Raw genomic sequence first — 15,367 nt, forward strand, 5'->3', positions numbered from 1 at the left:
CAGTATGGGCAAATAAGGAGTAGTGAAATCTGTAATGAACTATAGTGGAATAACTTAACAGTTGCTTCTCAGCTCCCACCTCCAGCTGCTGGAAATCTGCATTTAAAAAAAATGTGGAATCTGGCTTTAAAAAGTTAACTACTAATTCAAATGTGCAAGCCTGTTGCAAACCATGGGTAGCCAGCCAAAGTTTGACTTTTGCCTACGGAGCAGGTCTCCTGTCCTGTATAAGTCAAATATGAGATAAAGTTTATGGCTTCTTCTCAAAGAATCTGGATAGTGCTGGAAAACTGGATAAACTGCCTGCGTTAATAGGAATATGCCTCATCGGAGGGCTTGGGGCTGTTTCATAAGGTAACTGGATAAATGTGTGCCCTTCGTGAGTTATCTGAGGGATAAAAACCCCCTTTGCTAATTATCTGGGCAAATACATCTTCTCTGCCAGTGTCTTGGAGAGCTGTGTACTCAAAGAGCATGAGGAGGGGGCAATATCCTCGGTAGTATTGGTAGAACAGCTTACAACTACTGGGAAGTGCAAGGAAGAGTATTAATGTCAGGAAATATGAGGGGTACGGTATTTCTTCAATGGATTTTGGGAGGGAGGCGATAACCTCTCCTTGGGCGCCCCCTTTGGGCCCTTCTTGCTCACCGTCGCGGCGCAGCCTTCAACTCCAGCGACCTCCATCTTAACGCACCTTTCTGCGCAGGCGCCGCGGAGCCTCCAGGTCCGACACAGAGCGGAGCCCCACCTCCCACCGAGTCCCTTCCGCGCAAGCCCGCCCCTGGCCACGCCCCCTTCCACGAGCCCACCCCGCTTGGTTTCCTGAAGGTCGAAGCGTGCAGCTGTTGGCCTGCATCTAAGGTACCCAGGCACTCTCTGTGCTGGCCACTGGAGGAGCGGAGCTGAAATACCAGTCCCTGCCTTTGGGTAGATCACAGGCTGATGAGGGGAGATAGACAAGTAAATTATAACCACATGGTGTTCTAGGGAGGGGGACAGGGTTAGTTGGGTCTTAAAAGCTTCCAGAAAATGTCGGAAGCCTAGCCGGCTGTGGAAACAGCTTCTGAACATTCCAGCAAGGGGCAACACAACATACAAAGGCACAGAGGAGTAAGAGGGCATGGTACGTGTCGGGGGAACTGCAAGGGCAGTGCTTCAGAACAGCTGCAGGATGGTGGAAAACTAGGTAGCAGGGCTGCACTGACTTGGACGGTCTTAGGAGTTTCAGCTTGGGGGCTATGGGTGGTCACTGAATAGCTTTAACCAGAGAGCGATATACCAGTGTGTGAAGAGGACTATAGAGGTAATCCAGACAAAACCAAAGAAACCCAAACCCGTTGCCGTGGAGTGCATTTTGTAGCGACCCTATGGGACAGAGTAGAACTGCCCCATAGAGTTTCCAAGGAGCACCTGGTGGATTCCAACTGCCAACCTTTTGGTTAGCAGCCATAGCACTTAACCACTACGCCACCAGTGTTTCCAGTCCGGACAAGGGGAACTAAAGGCCACTATGCCACTTGTGGTAGTGGTAATTGGAACTGAGGTAAGGCAATGGATTCAAGAGACAATTTTGAGGTAGAAATGATAGAAGGCAACTGGTTTGGCAGAGGATGTGGGAGAACGAAATTTTAAAATGGCTGGGCAACTGAATTGGAAGGATTTCTTTGGCAGGCAAATGGAAATAAGGAACTCAGGGAGGCTGGAGTTAGTTAACCTATCCTGTGCCCCCACCCCACCCCTGCCCCACTAGTGGTGATAGAGCAGGATGAGAAAGCAGATAAGCACTATTTTTCTTGCTTCAGCTTTTTGGATCCCATGGTGGGGAAGTCTCACTTTTTATTTGTTTCCTCCTCTATGAAAGCAGACTTTATACTCAAGTTCTTCCTTGAACAGAACTTGAATGAAATGGCCAGTGTGCAGTCCCTGGGCCTAATCCCCTGTCTTGTCCATGCCAGCCTCGGTTCTCTGCCAAGCCATGGAGGTGCATCTCTCCTCAGTAGGCCTCAGCCTTGTCCTCACAGCCCAGGCAGTGGTCTGTCCTAGAATAGTCCAGTGATTCTATACAAAGGAAGAGACCCTGTGAGCTAGTTTTCACTGGCACACATTGTCATCTCCTGCTCTTCTGGAGTTTTGCAGGTAACTGACACCCCAGGTCCCACGTCTCTGTTAATTGGATTGGCAGTCTCAGGTAAAGGCCGAGATGCAAGCCCAACAGCTGCTGTACTGCTTAGTACTTATTCAGAGTCACTTTAGGTTCCACCACTCAGGGACAGAATGGGAGGATGAACCAGCAAAGGGCCACTGGTCCAATATCTACCATTATGTAGGATAGTCATTTCTGTGGCTTTCCACATTTTGCTAAGAATTACCAGACCCAAGAGGCTGCTACAAGATAATTTATTACAGACTAGCCTATAATTTCACAATGGCACATACAATAATTAACAATAACAAAGATGCCTGGTTTCTTGTTTCATGTAATGGCCAGTACAGCTGTGGAAAATGCTGAGTTCCTCAGGAAGTCCAGGAGGCTGCTACCGAGGCGATCCAAAGATTGTATCACATCTCTGAACAAAGGCCTGGGAAGGCTGTACGACCCCTGAAAGAGTTTGTCTCTGACCTCCCAGGGAATATTGAGGCCCCTTTTTTTTCCATCCAGCCTGCACAAAGGGATCATATTCCAACTTCCTTCTGTAGGGGTAAACATCTGTGAGGGGAACAGCAGTTGACCCAGATGAAAACAGGAGAGTTCAAAGGCTAGATTCTTTCTGTAAGGTTTGGAGGACAGCCAGAAGGCAGAGGCCATAGGTGAGGGGGAATCTTTCTATACTGGACTCCACAGTTTTGGGCTTTGTTCAGGGCCTATCCAAGAAAGAAATACAGCCCTCTCTCCTGGGTCCATCAGGTACCCCTGAGATCCATTCACATAAGAATAGCCTCCTATGTCCTGAAGCATCACTCCCCTGCCCTACAGAAGTGAGGTAGGGGGACTCCCAGGCAGGTGGACCCTAGCGCTTGGGTTCCAACGAATATTCTGCTCAGGTCTCTGAAGCACCGTGTGAACCTGGCTCTACTTATGACATATAATCTGAGATGTGGGTTAGCACAGCTCATTTCTGGAAGGCATCTTGTTCAGTTTCAAAGCCTTGTTCACATTGGAGCCACAGAAAATCGGTGGATTCTGCTCAAGGGACAGTCTGAATTCTGTGTGTTCCTGCTGTGGCCACACCCCAGTCCAGACTACAGGGCTCAAATGATATCTGTAGGCTTAAGTGACTACCTAGCCAGCCAGGAACAAGCTCTAGAACTTCTAAACTTGTTCTTCTAATGATTGGTGTGTATGTGACTAACTGGATAAGGTATGGTAGGGAGAGTGGTTAGAAATAGGGGTGTAGAGTGAAGGAGTGTCTACCAAGAATGACTAACATTCTCAGGAATGTCTGTCTCTCTCTCTTTATGAAAAATCTCCCTATTTGGTAACTCTCACAGCCCAGTTCCTAGCACCTCAGGCCTGCTGGTCAGGGATTCATGGCCCTTTCTGTGAAAGCCATACCCTCATCACCCGTTTTTCCCTTAAATAACCTTAACTGAAGGAGTCAGCCTCTTTACTACAAGGACCCTAAGCTGGCTACATAGCTAAATCTCACCGGCCCTGATTTGTGGAAGTGGTGCTGCCTGGTTGGCACAGGGGACAAAGGTGCTCAGCTTCCCTCCTCTGTGGTGCGAGACTCCGATTTTAGTTTCACAAACTCTCGGGCCACCTCATCATTGCTCCTCTGAGACAGAATCCGGAGAATGGTCATGCCTGTCTCATCCATGTGGATCTTCCTGCCCAAGGGACACCAGCAGGCACAACTGCCCTTGGCTGCCACATCCCTCAGAGGCATCACAGCCAGCCCCAGCACGCGATCCTCCCGGGCAAAGCAGTAATCCTTCACACATATCTGCAGCTCGTAGGCCTCTGGCCCCTCTTCATTTCCCAGGAGGCTGTGAGCACAGGGTGGAAGACAGGAGGCCAAAGCTGAAGGAGCCTTCAACTGAGTTCACCCCAGCCTGCCATCCAGCCCATCCCTCCCCTCTCATCTTCTAACCCCCCAGTTTATTCCCATCCAAGTCCTGTAGGCCCTCCACCCCCGTAACTTACAAGTGAAATGTCTCATTGTACTTGGGAGTCCAATTGTTGCTTTTGGACTTGGTTGTGAACTTCCTCTTCTTATCACTTTGGTGTGGGCCAACCATGGTCACTTCCACAAAGGGCCGGAACATACCCGCTGTCTGCCATTTGAGGTCATTAGCAGCCACCACTGCCAAATAAGGGAAACCTGTGAGGGATCCCACCAGGTCTTCCCAGTTCTTGAGCCCCAGGGGGCAATCCATTTGGAGGAAGGCTGAGCTGGAAGGCTGGGATTAGCAGCCCTTGCCTTTGACAGCTGAGAAAGGCCACTGAGCAGAAAAAAGTCAGGGATTGTAACTCCATGCCCCTCACCTTTCACTGTGACCTTGTGCTCCCCAGTACCAGGGTGTGTAAACAAGTCCACTTGAATAGAGACTTCTCCCACAGGATCATCCGCACCAGACCCTAAGGGACAAAAGGACAGGTGAATCCCGCATTAGGAACTCTAGGACTTCAAGCCTAATTATTTAGGTAAAACTGAGGAGTTAGGAGGCCACCACCCTACACTCTAAAGCAAGAAACAATGACCCACAACAACCACAGGGAAGTAGGCAATGGGAGAAGGGAAAGAAAAAGGAGAAAGAATGAGGTTACATATTATAACGAAGTTAGGCTGATAACATCTTAGGCTGAACTTCTTACAAAAATATACCAGGAATCTCCCAGGATTCCCAAACCTCTCCTATCTCCTAGGGTGAAGAGTTTTTCATTGCAAGATGTTGGGAAAGACAGAACTTTCACCCTGTAGCTGTGTCTTGGAACTGTGTCTACCATATGGTTTGTCTAGTGGAATAATGTGATTCTCTTTCTGGCCAAAACCACTACCTGCTCGAGGGTTTCTGGAGGCCCCTGCTTGGGAGGCTGCTCTGCTCAGAAAATACTTTGTCCTACTCAAACCTGGACCCCTCCATAGAACAATGCCCAATCCCAATCTCTGGAAAGAGCCAATGTGCAGGCAACCTTCAGCAGAGGCCTCACTCTGTTTTGGGAAAATACCATTACCCTGAACACCATATTCTTGGGGCGGGGGTGGGGGGGCGGATTAGAGGGTTCTGATGGCAGAACTATTGTTAACCCCTTCTTGGGCTGTAAGACAAAATCTCCCATCTCTAAAAGTTTGGGTAGAGCTTCTGAACTTTGAACCTGGTTTACTGCTCCCACCTCCCAACATGAAGAACTTAACTGTAGTTCACAGGAGTCAGTGTTAGCCCTTGTTAGACTATCCCATGTTAGATTCACATCTGCATAGTGTATAACATACCCTTTTCTGGTCGAATGTCCTCATTAGCAGTAAACCTAATACCTTTCCCATCATGCACTGCGTGAGGACAGGCAAGTCGAGAGGTAGTAGCAGCAGTAGAACAATGAAAGAAGAATCAGTTAGAGGTCTAAGGAGTTAACAGCCATTCAGAGCAGCTCTACACATATTCTGAGGGAGCACGGAGATAGGGGTTGGGTGGAGAGAGGAATCAAAGAGCAGGGATCAGTGCCTGAATGCTGCAAATTAGACTCCAGAGCTTAGAGATCAACCAAATTATGGGCAGAAGAGAAGCCGGAGAGGTGTCTGAGACCAGTGGGGCAGGCAAGAGAGAAGTTGCAGGTTTTATTTTCCTTGGCCCTTAAATGACACAGCAAGAGGTAGAGAACACACACATACACATTTGGATTTTACCTGCATCCACAATTCTTACTTGAAAGTCCCCACATCTGCCTTCTTATCTTTATGTCTAGCTTAAAGCTCAGTGTTTCTAAAAAGCCCTTCTGGATTAACCCAAACCATCCCTGAATAGGCCTTTGCATGTACTCAGCTCTGTAAAAGTTGTCCCTGTCCCCTTGACCAAGACACATAGCTACTTCTGCTCTCTTTTCTTCCCACCTTGGACTGGAGATAAGAACAGATGTGGAAGATGGAGCAGTACTGTAGGTCCCTTTCATTTTCTCACCTCCCTCTACTCAAGTCTAGCTGCTTAGATCCCTCTTCCTCTCCAGGTCAGCTCTGTGCTCCAGATCCACAACTCAGTAAGGTCTATGCCTTCCCCCTCCCTCCACTAGGTTCACTCTCCCAGGCAGCATGCCTAGGTTTCTCTGGAACAAGCTATGACAAATATGCCTGAAAGTCCCTCCCTGGAGGGGCCTGCTCCAGGGTCAGGGTCAGAATTTCAGTGTGAGCCACACCAATGCAGACGTCTTTTGTTACAGACAGGCCTAGCTAGAGGGAGGGAGGGTTCTGAGGACTGGAAATCACTGGGAGAAAACCACCTGCTTGGGTCCCTGTGCATTAGCACCACCCATGAGGCTGGGGCCATAGCTGTGCACAGTGTCGCAGGAGCTGTGCCCTCCCTCCCATTATGCCCATGGTTTGCCTCTCATTCACCACAGTGGTGACTCTGGAGAGTCTTTTGTTCTCTCTTTCCGGGACAACTCCCAGCCAAAGCTATGAATGTTCACGAGTATCCCAAACACTCATTCTCAATACTTCCTCAGATTTTTCCTCTTCTCACCCCATACCGGGCAGCGTATACTCCTTGAGCTTAATAAACATGCACTGACCAGACAAAGTCTGGAGAAAAATCTCAGGCACAATTTCTAGGCTCCTGTTATTCTCCTGTCTGGTATGGGTATGGGATGGAGTCTAGTATAGGTATGGGGTGGGGGCTAAGTGTTAGGCTCTCTCAAGAAATCCTGGTATCTGTTTGAAGGGCTCTCTGAATAAATAACTGGATTCTTCCTAGGGAGTGGAGGACAGAAATGTATCAGGAAGGGGAGGTGGGGGCCCAAAGTCCTTGGGGGCTTACCCTGGGCAGTCTGGGAACGCACAAAGGTCTTGATGAGTGTGTCTGTGGTCTGTGTGTACAGAGACAGGGCATAGCGTAAAGACTGCAGATCTGGGCTCTTCTCCAAGAAAGTTTTCTTCAGTCCATTGCCTCCTGCGTGGAAGTATTGCTGCAACACAAACAAGTACCTACTACTACTGCCTCATCCCCTTATAGACATGGCCACTCCCCAACACTGTCCTTGGAGAAATCATGTCTGAGCAGAGGCTCAGCAAATTATGGAAGAAGCCAGGAGGGAATGGTGAGGACAATAAGCCCTTTAATAAACAATAAGGTCAGGAATATCCTCAGAAAGCAAGAGTCATGGTCTTAGGGTAAACTATCCATCCCTCAGTCTGGTAAGGGATGGATGAGATGAAGACAAGTACATTCACAATAAAATGTCATACAAGGTTGTATTATTTGGGTATTTAGTGGTGGGGGCTAGGGAGCTATTCAGCAAGAAAGGGTTCCTGGAGGTGGTGTTTGAAGGATGGGTCAATCAGGACAGGCAAAGATATGAACTAGAACCATTTCAGGCAGGAAGAATAACCAGAAGTGCTCTTTTGCCCCTCTGGACCCTTAGAAAGCTTTGTACCTATGACAAACCTCTCCCAAATGCCTTGAATCACAGTTTGTATGTACTTGCCTTATTACTTCCAAACTGGATGATAAGCATCTTATCAGGTTAGGAATCATATCTGATTTTCTTTGTATCCTTCATAATGGATAGTGCCTGGTATATAAGCTCCACAATTAAATGAATGAATGAAAGGATGGTAGGAAGAAATCCTTTGAAAACTCAAATGACTTTATACTTAAGTGGAAGAAAAGAACGTCAGTCAGATTTGGAGTATTAAAATCTGGAAGATTAATTTCTAGTGGGAAATACTTAGGAATGGCAATGAGGAACTAAGTGAACTGAATTGCCCTTAGAACTTAGGAATAAGTGCCCTGGGTCAATGGTGAGTCATTTGAGACCACACAGGAGGTATCTTTTTGGTTGCTCCCAACAATCCTGGAAGAAAGTTGAAGGAAGCAATATGGGCATAGCAGAGAAAGTAGCAAACATAAAAATCAATCTTTTCTGGATGTGGAGTGGCAAAAGCCCTGAGGACTCTTGGTCTGCTAGAGTAGAATGCCGGGACAAGTATGCTAGTAAGATTGTCTGGAAGAGGAGATGTCCACCTTGATGGTGTCCAGGGCAAGGTCAAGAACTGCACACTGCTTGGGAGTGAGACTCCGTGTTTCCTCTCGCACCATGTGGTCCTGGAACAGCAGAGAATGCAGCAGTGTCAGGATAGCTTGGGGCTGTCATGAAAACCTTGCCCCCACAACTACATGTTCCTCTCCTTTCCTTCCTCTTCAGCCTCAAAGCTCAAATCTCCTCCCTCCAGGTTCCCTTCCCCCATAGTCTCAGAAGAACCATGTCTGTCAGGGGGACCCCACACCCACCTTGAGTTTGGAAAGCTGGCTTAGCTCCTTGGCCGCAGTGAAGATCAGCTGGGTACCCTAAGCAGACAGGGGATCAGACAAAAGCAGAACACTCCCAACTTGATCAGGAAGTGGGGAATGAGGGGAAGGGAGACAGTAAGAGGAAGTGGAAAGAAGTGTCCTTACCGTCTGGTCAGTGAGTGGGGGTAGAACAATCATCCTTTCCATTGTGTTCATTACCACTCGCCATAGCTCCTTCAGTACCCGCTTCAGAACCGTCTTCTCACACACAGTGGCAAAGAGTGTCAGGCTGCAAGCCCAGGCAACAGGTGAGGCCAGGGCCAGAGTTTGAGAGCCTCCCTCCCAGAGAGACTCCTCTGTCTGCCTCCTTCTGCCTTGCTTATCCCCACAGGATAGTCTTGAGAGCTGTACTCACTTGCCATCCAGAAAGTCCATGAGAGGCCGGAGCACACTATCTGCATCCTGAGCCACTGAGGCCCTGGCGTTGGGGGATGCATTCCCTGGGCCCCGAACCTGGCCCAGGATGTCAGCCATTTGTCCAACACACTCATCAATCCGCACCTGGAAACTACACATGTGCCCACAGTGCAGCCCTCCCCTCCCGAAACACACACTGCCCTGGAGCTGCACCAGCTATTTGGTACCATTCTAGCATGCTTGTGGTGCAGCTCCAGCAAAGACAGGCAGAGGAGTAGAGGGAAGATCTAAACACCTGCAGCTGGATAGACAGGTGTGGAGGACGGACTTTGGGATTGGCCAGAGACCACTCCTGGCTCTGAGGGCCGGCAAGTCCATTGTGTTTTGAAGCCACTGACCTGTTTCCAAACACCATGCTGAGCTCATCCAGAACTGTATTCAGTTTCACCTGAAGCTCCTTCAGACTGTCTGCAGCTTCAGGGTCCAGCTGTATCCATAAAAGGTAGGCTTGGCTAAGCTGGTTGTCTTAGCCTCTTCTCCACTCTTATGTCCCCATTCTTCCTAGGGCCTTTATCCCAATGCCTACTCAAATCTCTCAACTCAAGTCAGCCCAGACCCCAGGCTAGTTTGAGAAAGGGTACAGTTCTGTGGCCAGGGGGCTCAAGAATAAAGGGAGGTGTAGAGGTACAGAGGCACCAAACCCTAAGACCTACCTCCTTGCCTCCCATGGCTTCAAACATTTTCTCCAGTTGTACTCTCAATTGCTGCATGTTGTTCATCAGGATGCAGGGCTTTGGAGACAGATGGAGCTGCTGAATCTTGGCTCCTTTCAGCACAAAACCCAGTAGCCTAGAGTCCCTCCCCTCCTCACACTAGCTGAAAGCCACAGGGAATTCACAGTACATATCACGTAGGCCTTTCTCTAAGCATTGTGATCTGGAGTCAAATCAAGCAATTCCTGAAAGAAGACTAGAAGCAAATATTTTGGTTTTTAAGCTGGGCAGTGGGTACACAGGTGTTCAAGGTACTAGCCTTCGTAATTTTTGAATGTTTTAAATTTTTTTCATTTAAGAAAAAAAGACTAAACAAAGCCTAGCTTATATAGGATAAAATACCAAGGGAAGGCTCAGAGGAACTCCTGGTCAAGTTTTTATCATTTTGTGGCATAGACCTCAAGGGACTACATTACAGCCAGCTAGATAGCTAGATAACCAGAGAAACAGACAGGCCAGGGAGCAAAGCACTGGTGGGAATCAGAAGTCACGAGCATCACCCCAACCCTGAGCTCTGAGGACAACCTCAAAAGCAAGAAGGATTCAAATGTCCTCCACTGCTTTCCTCTAAGGGCCTCAGGGTCTGACCCTCACCAGTTTTTCCTTGGTGCAATAAGCTGGGAAGTTCTTTGATAAGATGTCTGCATACTGCATCAGCACTTTCCCGATGGTCTAATAAGAGAGGAGAAAAGGAAAGGAGAGGGAGCCCTTAGGTATCCCCACAGGGGTCTTGCCTGAGGCCCCTCATCTCATCCCAGATCAATAACAACGAGCTGAAGGGGGAATTGCACAGTAAGAGACAAAGCTCCCTCTCAACCCCAGAGCAGTATTGAGACAGACCCATCCATCTGTCCCAGACACACACAAAGGAGAAGGGAATAACGCTAGGCTTTACCTGAAGGCCACCTTGCAGAAAGGCTGAACTCAGGCCTGTGACTAGGCTGTGAATGTGGTGGTAGTGGTGGCAAAGGGGAGGGGGAGGGAGGGTCATGGTCACCTTAGCAAATCTCCTCATGTAGTGGGCAAGGATGTTAGGGTCTGGGCATTCCAACTTCCGGATGATCTCAAAGCTCTGGTTGAGCTGTGTGAAGACGTCCACCACAGAACAGGAAAAGAGTGCGTGCTCTGATGTCTGCTGGAACTAAACAAGGCCACACACAGGGTAACTGTCCTCAGCTGTTATCTTTTCCCCAAGCTTGTAGGGCTCAAAAGGGCTCTACCCAGCAGGGGGGATCAATGGCCCTCAATAGCCCTCCTTAGGGACTCTGCAGGCCAGGGATAGCCATGCTGGCCAAAACCCAAGAACTTCTGCAGACAGCTAATTGCTGGAGACCTGATCTGACCCCTGCACATTCCAAGCTCCAAACTTACACCGTCTTTCCTATCTCGTTCCAGGGCCCCATGCAGGAATTCCACAGACACATCCTCATTCTCATCCAGCCACTGCAGCACAAACTGCTCAAACCACCTGCAGCCAGAGAAGAAGAATTGGGGGTTGGAGCTATTGGTTGGCTTATGCCTTGTGTCTGACATCTTTACCACACTGGGATCTTCTGGAAGGTAGGACATGGCTTGACCCTCTTCTCTTTTTATAGGAGTGCCAAGAACAGGCTTGCTGCACTGAACTAGGGATATTGGCCCCTGCCACCACCTAAGCCAAAGGAATTATCTTCCCTTCCCTTATCAGTGCCCATGTAAAAACTCACGCTGGGTACTCAGGCACCTGCCCCTGGAGAGCAGGCAGATCTCCAACGTATTCATTGTGGAGCCATTTCACCTTGAAGTGCAGGTTCATGTAGTCGGCACTCTTACACAGCCGGTCTTTCTCATGCTCTAGTGATGGGGAGGAAGGATGGGTCAGATCCTGGCAGTAGAGGCCATGGTTTCTGAGCTTTCCCAAGGCAGCTGATCTGGTTGGGTGGCTCTATCAGGGGTGACTCCCAACCTCCTCACAACCATCTCCCCACACCAGCACTGTACTCAGTAACTCTCTAAGATCCTGGCCCAAATCTTCATTTAGAGTAAGCCAGATAAGGCCTACAGTCTTCCTGCTCTAGCTTTTAGAAGTTCCAAGTGAGGTCACTGGCTCCTGGTGAAGAAGAGGAGAAAGGAATGTGGATGCTGATGCTGGTTAGAGGGGAGACTGCCTGAGACTGGATATGGATCATGGTTTTCCAGGCCTTTTCTGTCTTAGTGGCTAGGCCATTCCCTCAGACTGGGTTTAAATACAGAGATGAGTTGTACATGGAGTGAACAAGTCAATGACAACTTCAGAGACAGGGAAAACCAAAGTGGGCCCAAACTGACAAGAGTGGTTGAGCAGCCACGGTGTAACAGCATCTTGAGGTAAACTGAAGGGCTCTAAAGCAGAGCTGAGATACTGAAAAAGAGGAGCTTTCTGAGAAGTATGCAAATAAGAATAGTCTGTTCGGAAACCATGGAAACACAGCCAGATGAAAGGGCCCTCATGCTGCAGAAAATGGGACACTTATTATGGACTTGAAAGATCATCCAGCTGAATCTCCAGAGCCTTCTGGAAAATCTAGGGCAAAGATTACCCACAGCCTGCTCAGGGAGTCTGCAGCACTGGCCACACCCACAACTATTCTTCATCCATCACCTTTAATTGAAGCATTAGTTTGAATAATAAAGGCCAGTTGTGTGCTGACATATACCAAGCCAAAACCAAACCCAGTGCCCTCCTGTCAATTCCGACTCATAGCGACCCTATAGGACAGAGTAGAACTGCCCCATAGAGTTTCCAAGGAGCGCCCGGCGGGTTTGAACTGCCGACCTCTTGGTTTGCAGCCATAGCACTTAACCACTACACCACCAGGGTTTCCATATAAGTTAAAAGCAAGCAAATGAGAGAGAGCACTGAACAACAGAAAGGGGAAGGCCAGTGTCCTTGGGGGCCCTATTGCTCAGTTTTGAGTTGCTATGGCTGATGCTCCTCCAAGTCAAGGTAAAACAACCAGTCTGGGGCAGGTGGCCCTTGTGAATTAGTGCAGCAGACACTGAAGAAGGAAATGGAAGCCCAGGTTCAACCTCAAAGGGCTCCCGGTTCCAGGAATTTTATCTCCTGGCACTGCAGGCAGCACCATCTCAACCTGAAGCTGCATTTGCAGTCTTTTTTTCTTGTTTTTTTTTTTTTATGAAGCAGTCAGCAAGAGAAGAGAAAAAGGGATAAAACTAGAGGCAAAGGAACAACAACCAAAAGTTCTTACCACCCAGAAAGAGGACTTTTCGTATATGAATGACAGTGGTTGCTTGTGACAGAACAGATACCAATGAGCAACAAAAAGAGTGAAAAAATCAGGGACATCAGAGAGATCCTCTCAAGGATTACCCCGTTTCATCCACCCCACACCTTAAAGTCCATGAACCAGCCAAGAACCTAGAACCATAAAAAGGTACCACTAGGAGGGTCCTCCTCCTTCCTGTGTGGAAGTGTGGTCAGGGCTGCCCCATCACTCCAGAGCTCTCTAACTGCATTCTTCTAGGGACCCTGAAGGTACAGCATACATAATTCTCACTTTCACTGCTGAACCCATTGTCTGTATTCTGGCCTCAAACCCCAGATCCTACATTAACTTCTGTGACACAAAAACCAACAGGATAAGTGCTGAAACGCTGGTCACACCTTAAACTGTTCTAACAAGTCCCAGGGAACCACGTTCCAGTAAAGTTGCTCAAGGTTGATTCTGGAGGTGATGGTGATGGTGGGGGTTAATCTGGCAGAAGTCGAAATCATTTATCTGTAACCTTCTTCTGCCCCCTGACTTCCATTGTTTTCCCTCCATTTATCTTTCATCCTTGAAGAGTTCTTTCAATCTTGTGATTTCAACTATTCCCTTTGCTGATATCTCCCCCAAATCAGGTCGTGGTAATACCTACATGAGATTTTGATGGAGCATCTCACTTTGCCTGGGTTTGAGCTCTCATCCCATCTCTTACCATCTTAACATCTCCAGCTGAAGGTGAACAGAGTTTACCAATTAATCTTACCCTCTTGTTCAATGCTGAGCATCATCCTCAAGTCTTCCTTCTTCCTCTTTACTCACTTCCCGTTAAATCACCAATCCCTACTGATTTTACCTCTAAAATATTCTGGAATCTGTGAATTTCTTTCTAGCAGCACTGTTGCTCACCTAGTTCTCATTACTGCCATCTCCAACCTGGCTTACAACAGCCTCTAAACTGGTCATTCCCCCTCCGATCTATTCTCTAGACTGTAGCCAGAGTGAGTGGCCTTTCTATATTATAAATCTGATAATGTCCCTCCCTTGCTTAAAATACTTCAGTGACTCCCATCTGCCTCAGGATAGGGTCCAAAAGCCTAATCAAAGCTCACAACCTCCTTTATGATCTGGCTCTGTCCTACCTCTCCAGCCCCATCTCTCATTTATCTCTTCCCTTGCACTCTAAAGGGCTAGCCACACAGAACTACAGCTTTCAGTTCCCCAAGCATAACAGCTCTCTCTCTAGACCCCAGACCTTTGAACATGCTGAACCCTCTGCCTGAAATGTTCTGTCTCCCTTTCCTGTCACTATCACTCTCTCTTGCCACTGGATAAGTCCTATCATCCTTCAGGTTTCAGTTTGTACATCACCTCTTCCAGGAAGCCTTCCCTGGCCTTCTGAATGTAGGTTACATCCTCATTTCTTTTGTAGCACTTGTAACTTTGTATTGTAATTGCCAATTTATAGGTCTATTTTCCATACTGGTCTGTAAGTTCCCCAAGAGCTGGGACTATGCCTTATTCATCTCACTGGGGCTCTAGCAATTAGCACAGTACCTAGCATAATTGGAACCACATGCCCCATCGGGCTCACTGAGTGCTGCCTGAGGGAGACAGATAGCTGACCTCCTCAATGGGCTGATCCAGTGTGATCACTGCTCTGGGACTGAATTATATATACACTGTGTGTGTGTAGCCTGTGGTTGTCTCAAACCTTACACAGATCTTCAAGGTCCCTTTCAATCTCAAGACTCATTGATTCTAAACCTCAAGAGTTTAAGAGTCTGAGGGTTACCTAGTTATCCCTGCCACTCTACCCAAAAAACAGATCCAGACTACTTTGTCCCTGCCTCAGACTGTTCCCCCTCCTTCTAGATCCACTTTCACAGACTGATGAGATACACTGATAAAAATAAACAGGAAATGTGGCTAAATATATGAGCCAGATGGGTACCGCTGGGAAGATCTGATACAGAGGAAGTGTGAACCAATAAATGAATAAAAGGATAAGGTGAATGAATGAGATGAATAGTAATTTGTCTGTGGCCTTGCTCTATAGGAGGGGTAAGGGAAGTATTTTTCTGGCTCTACCACACCGATCCAGAGCAGCTTTCAAGGAAACCCAGGCCAAGCAGCCCCCAATACAAGAAAATAACTTTATTTATGTATTTAAGGTTCCTTGATTCTTTAGAACTGTAAAGATAAGTTATGCAAGACCATTCTCCTGGGAGTGGGCCATTTAAGAGCACCCAATATGGGGAGTGGATCATCTGGGCTGGGAAAGTTTTGAGCAGACACTCAGTCCAAAGCTGGAAAGAGGGACCTATATCCACATAGCCATTTTCAATATTATTTGATTGAAGCTTTTCCCAGCCAAGGCCTCATGAGGTCTACCTCCCACCATGCCTAGAATTCCTCTGGTTTCTCAATGTACTATTCACCCAGAACTTGTAGTTGTCTGAGAGAAGAAAGGGATAGGCAATAAGGTTCTT

At 47.9% G+C, this 15,367-nt stretch overlaps 1 protein-coding gene across 7 annotated transcripts in view; it reads right to left on the reverse strand.

Annotated features, from left to right (window-relative positions):
- Positions 1 to 2,382: 2,382 nt before the first annotated feature.
- The window catches only part of UNC13B (unc-13 homolog B), a 196,617-nt gene continuing 183,632 nt past the window's right edge, over positions 2,383 to 15,367 (reverse strand). For all 7 annotated transcript variants that reach the window (XM_064291767.1, XM_064291765.1, XM_023545165.2 and 4 more), the window contains 14 exons: positions 11,340 to 11,466; positions 11,005 to 11,101; positions 10,631 to 10,774; positions 10,228 to 10,305; positions 9,574 to 9,651; positions 9,259 to 9,347; positions 8,859 to 9,011; positions 8,609 to 8,732; positions 8,444 to 8,500; positions 8,177 to 8,257; positions 6,971 to 7,118; positions 4,488 to 4,580; positions 4,146 to 4,305; positions 2,383 to 3,988 (listed from right to left, as the gene is read on the reverse strand). In XM_064291767.1, coding sequence (XP_064147837.1) covers positions 3,703 to 3,988; positions 4,146 to 4,305; positions 4,488 to 4,580; positions 6,971 to 7,118; positions 8,177 to 8,257; positions 8,444 to 8,500; positions 8,609 to 8,732; positions 8,859 to 9,011; positions 9,259 to 9,347; positions 9,574 to 9,651; positions 10,228 to 10,305; positions 10,631 to 10,774; positions 11,005 to 11,101; positions 11,340 to 11,466 — 1,715 coding nt within the window. In that variant the 3' untranslated portion in view covers positions 2,383 to 3,702. The remainder of the gene's footprint in view (positions 3,989 to 4,145; positions 4,306 to 4,487; positions 4,581 to 6,970; positions 7,119 to 8,176; positions 8,258 to 8,443; positions 8,501 to 8,608; positions 8,733 to 8,858; positions 9,012 to 9,258; positions 9,348 to 9,573; positions 9,652 to 10,227; positions 10,306 to 10,630; positions 10,775 to 11,004; positions 11,102 to 11,339; positions 11,467 to 15,367) is intronic.

This window comes from Loxodonta africana, chromosome 9 (genome assembly GCF_030014295.1).
Source record: "Loxodonta africana isolate mLoxAfr1 chromosome 9, mLoxAfr1.hap2, whole genome shotgun sequence".
Lineage (NCBI taxonomy): Eukaryota > Metazoa > Chordata > Mammalia > Proboscidea > Elephantidae > Loxodonta > Loxodonta africana.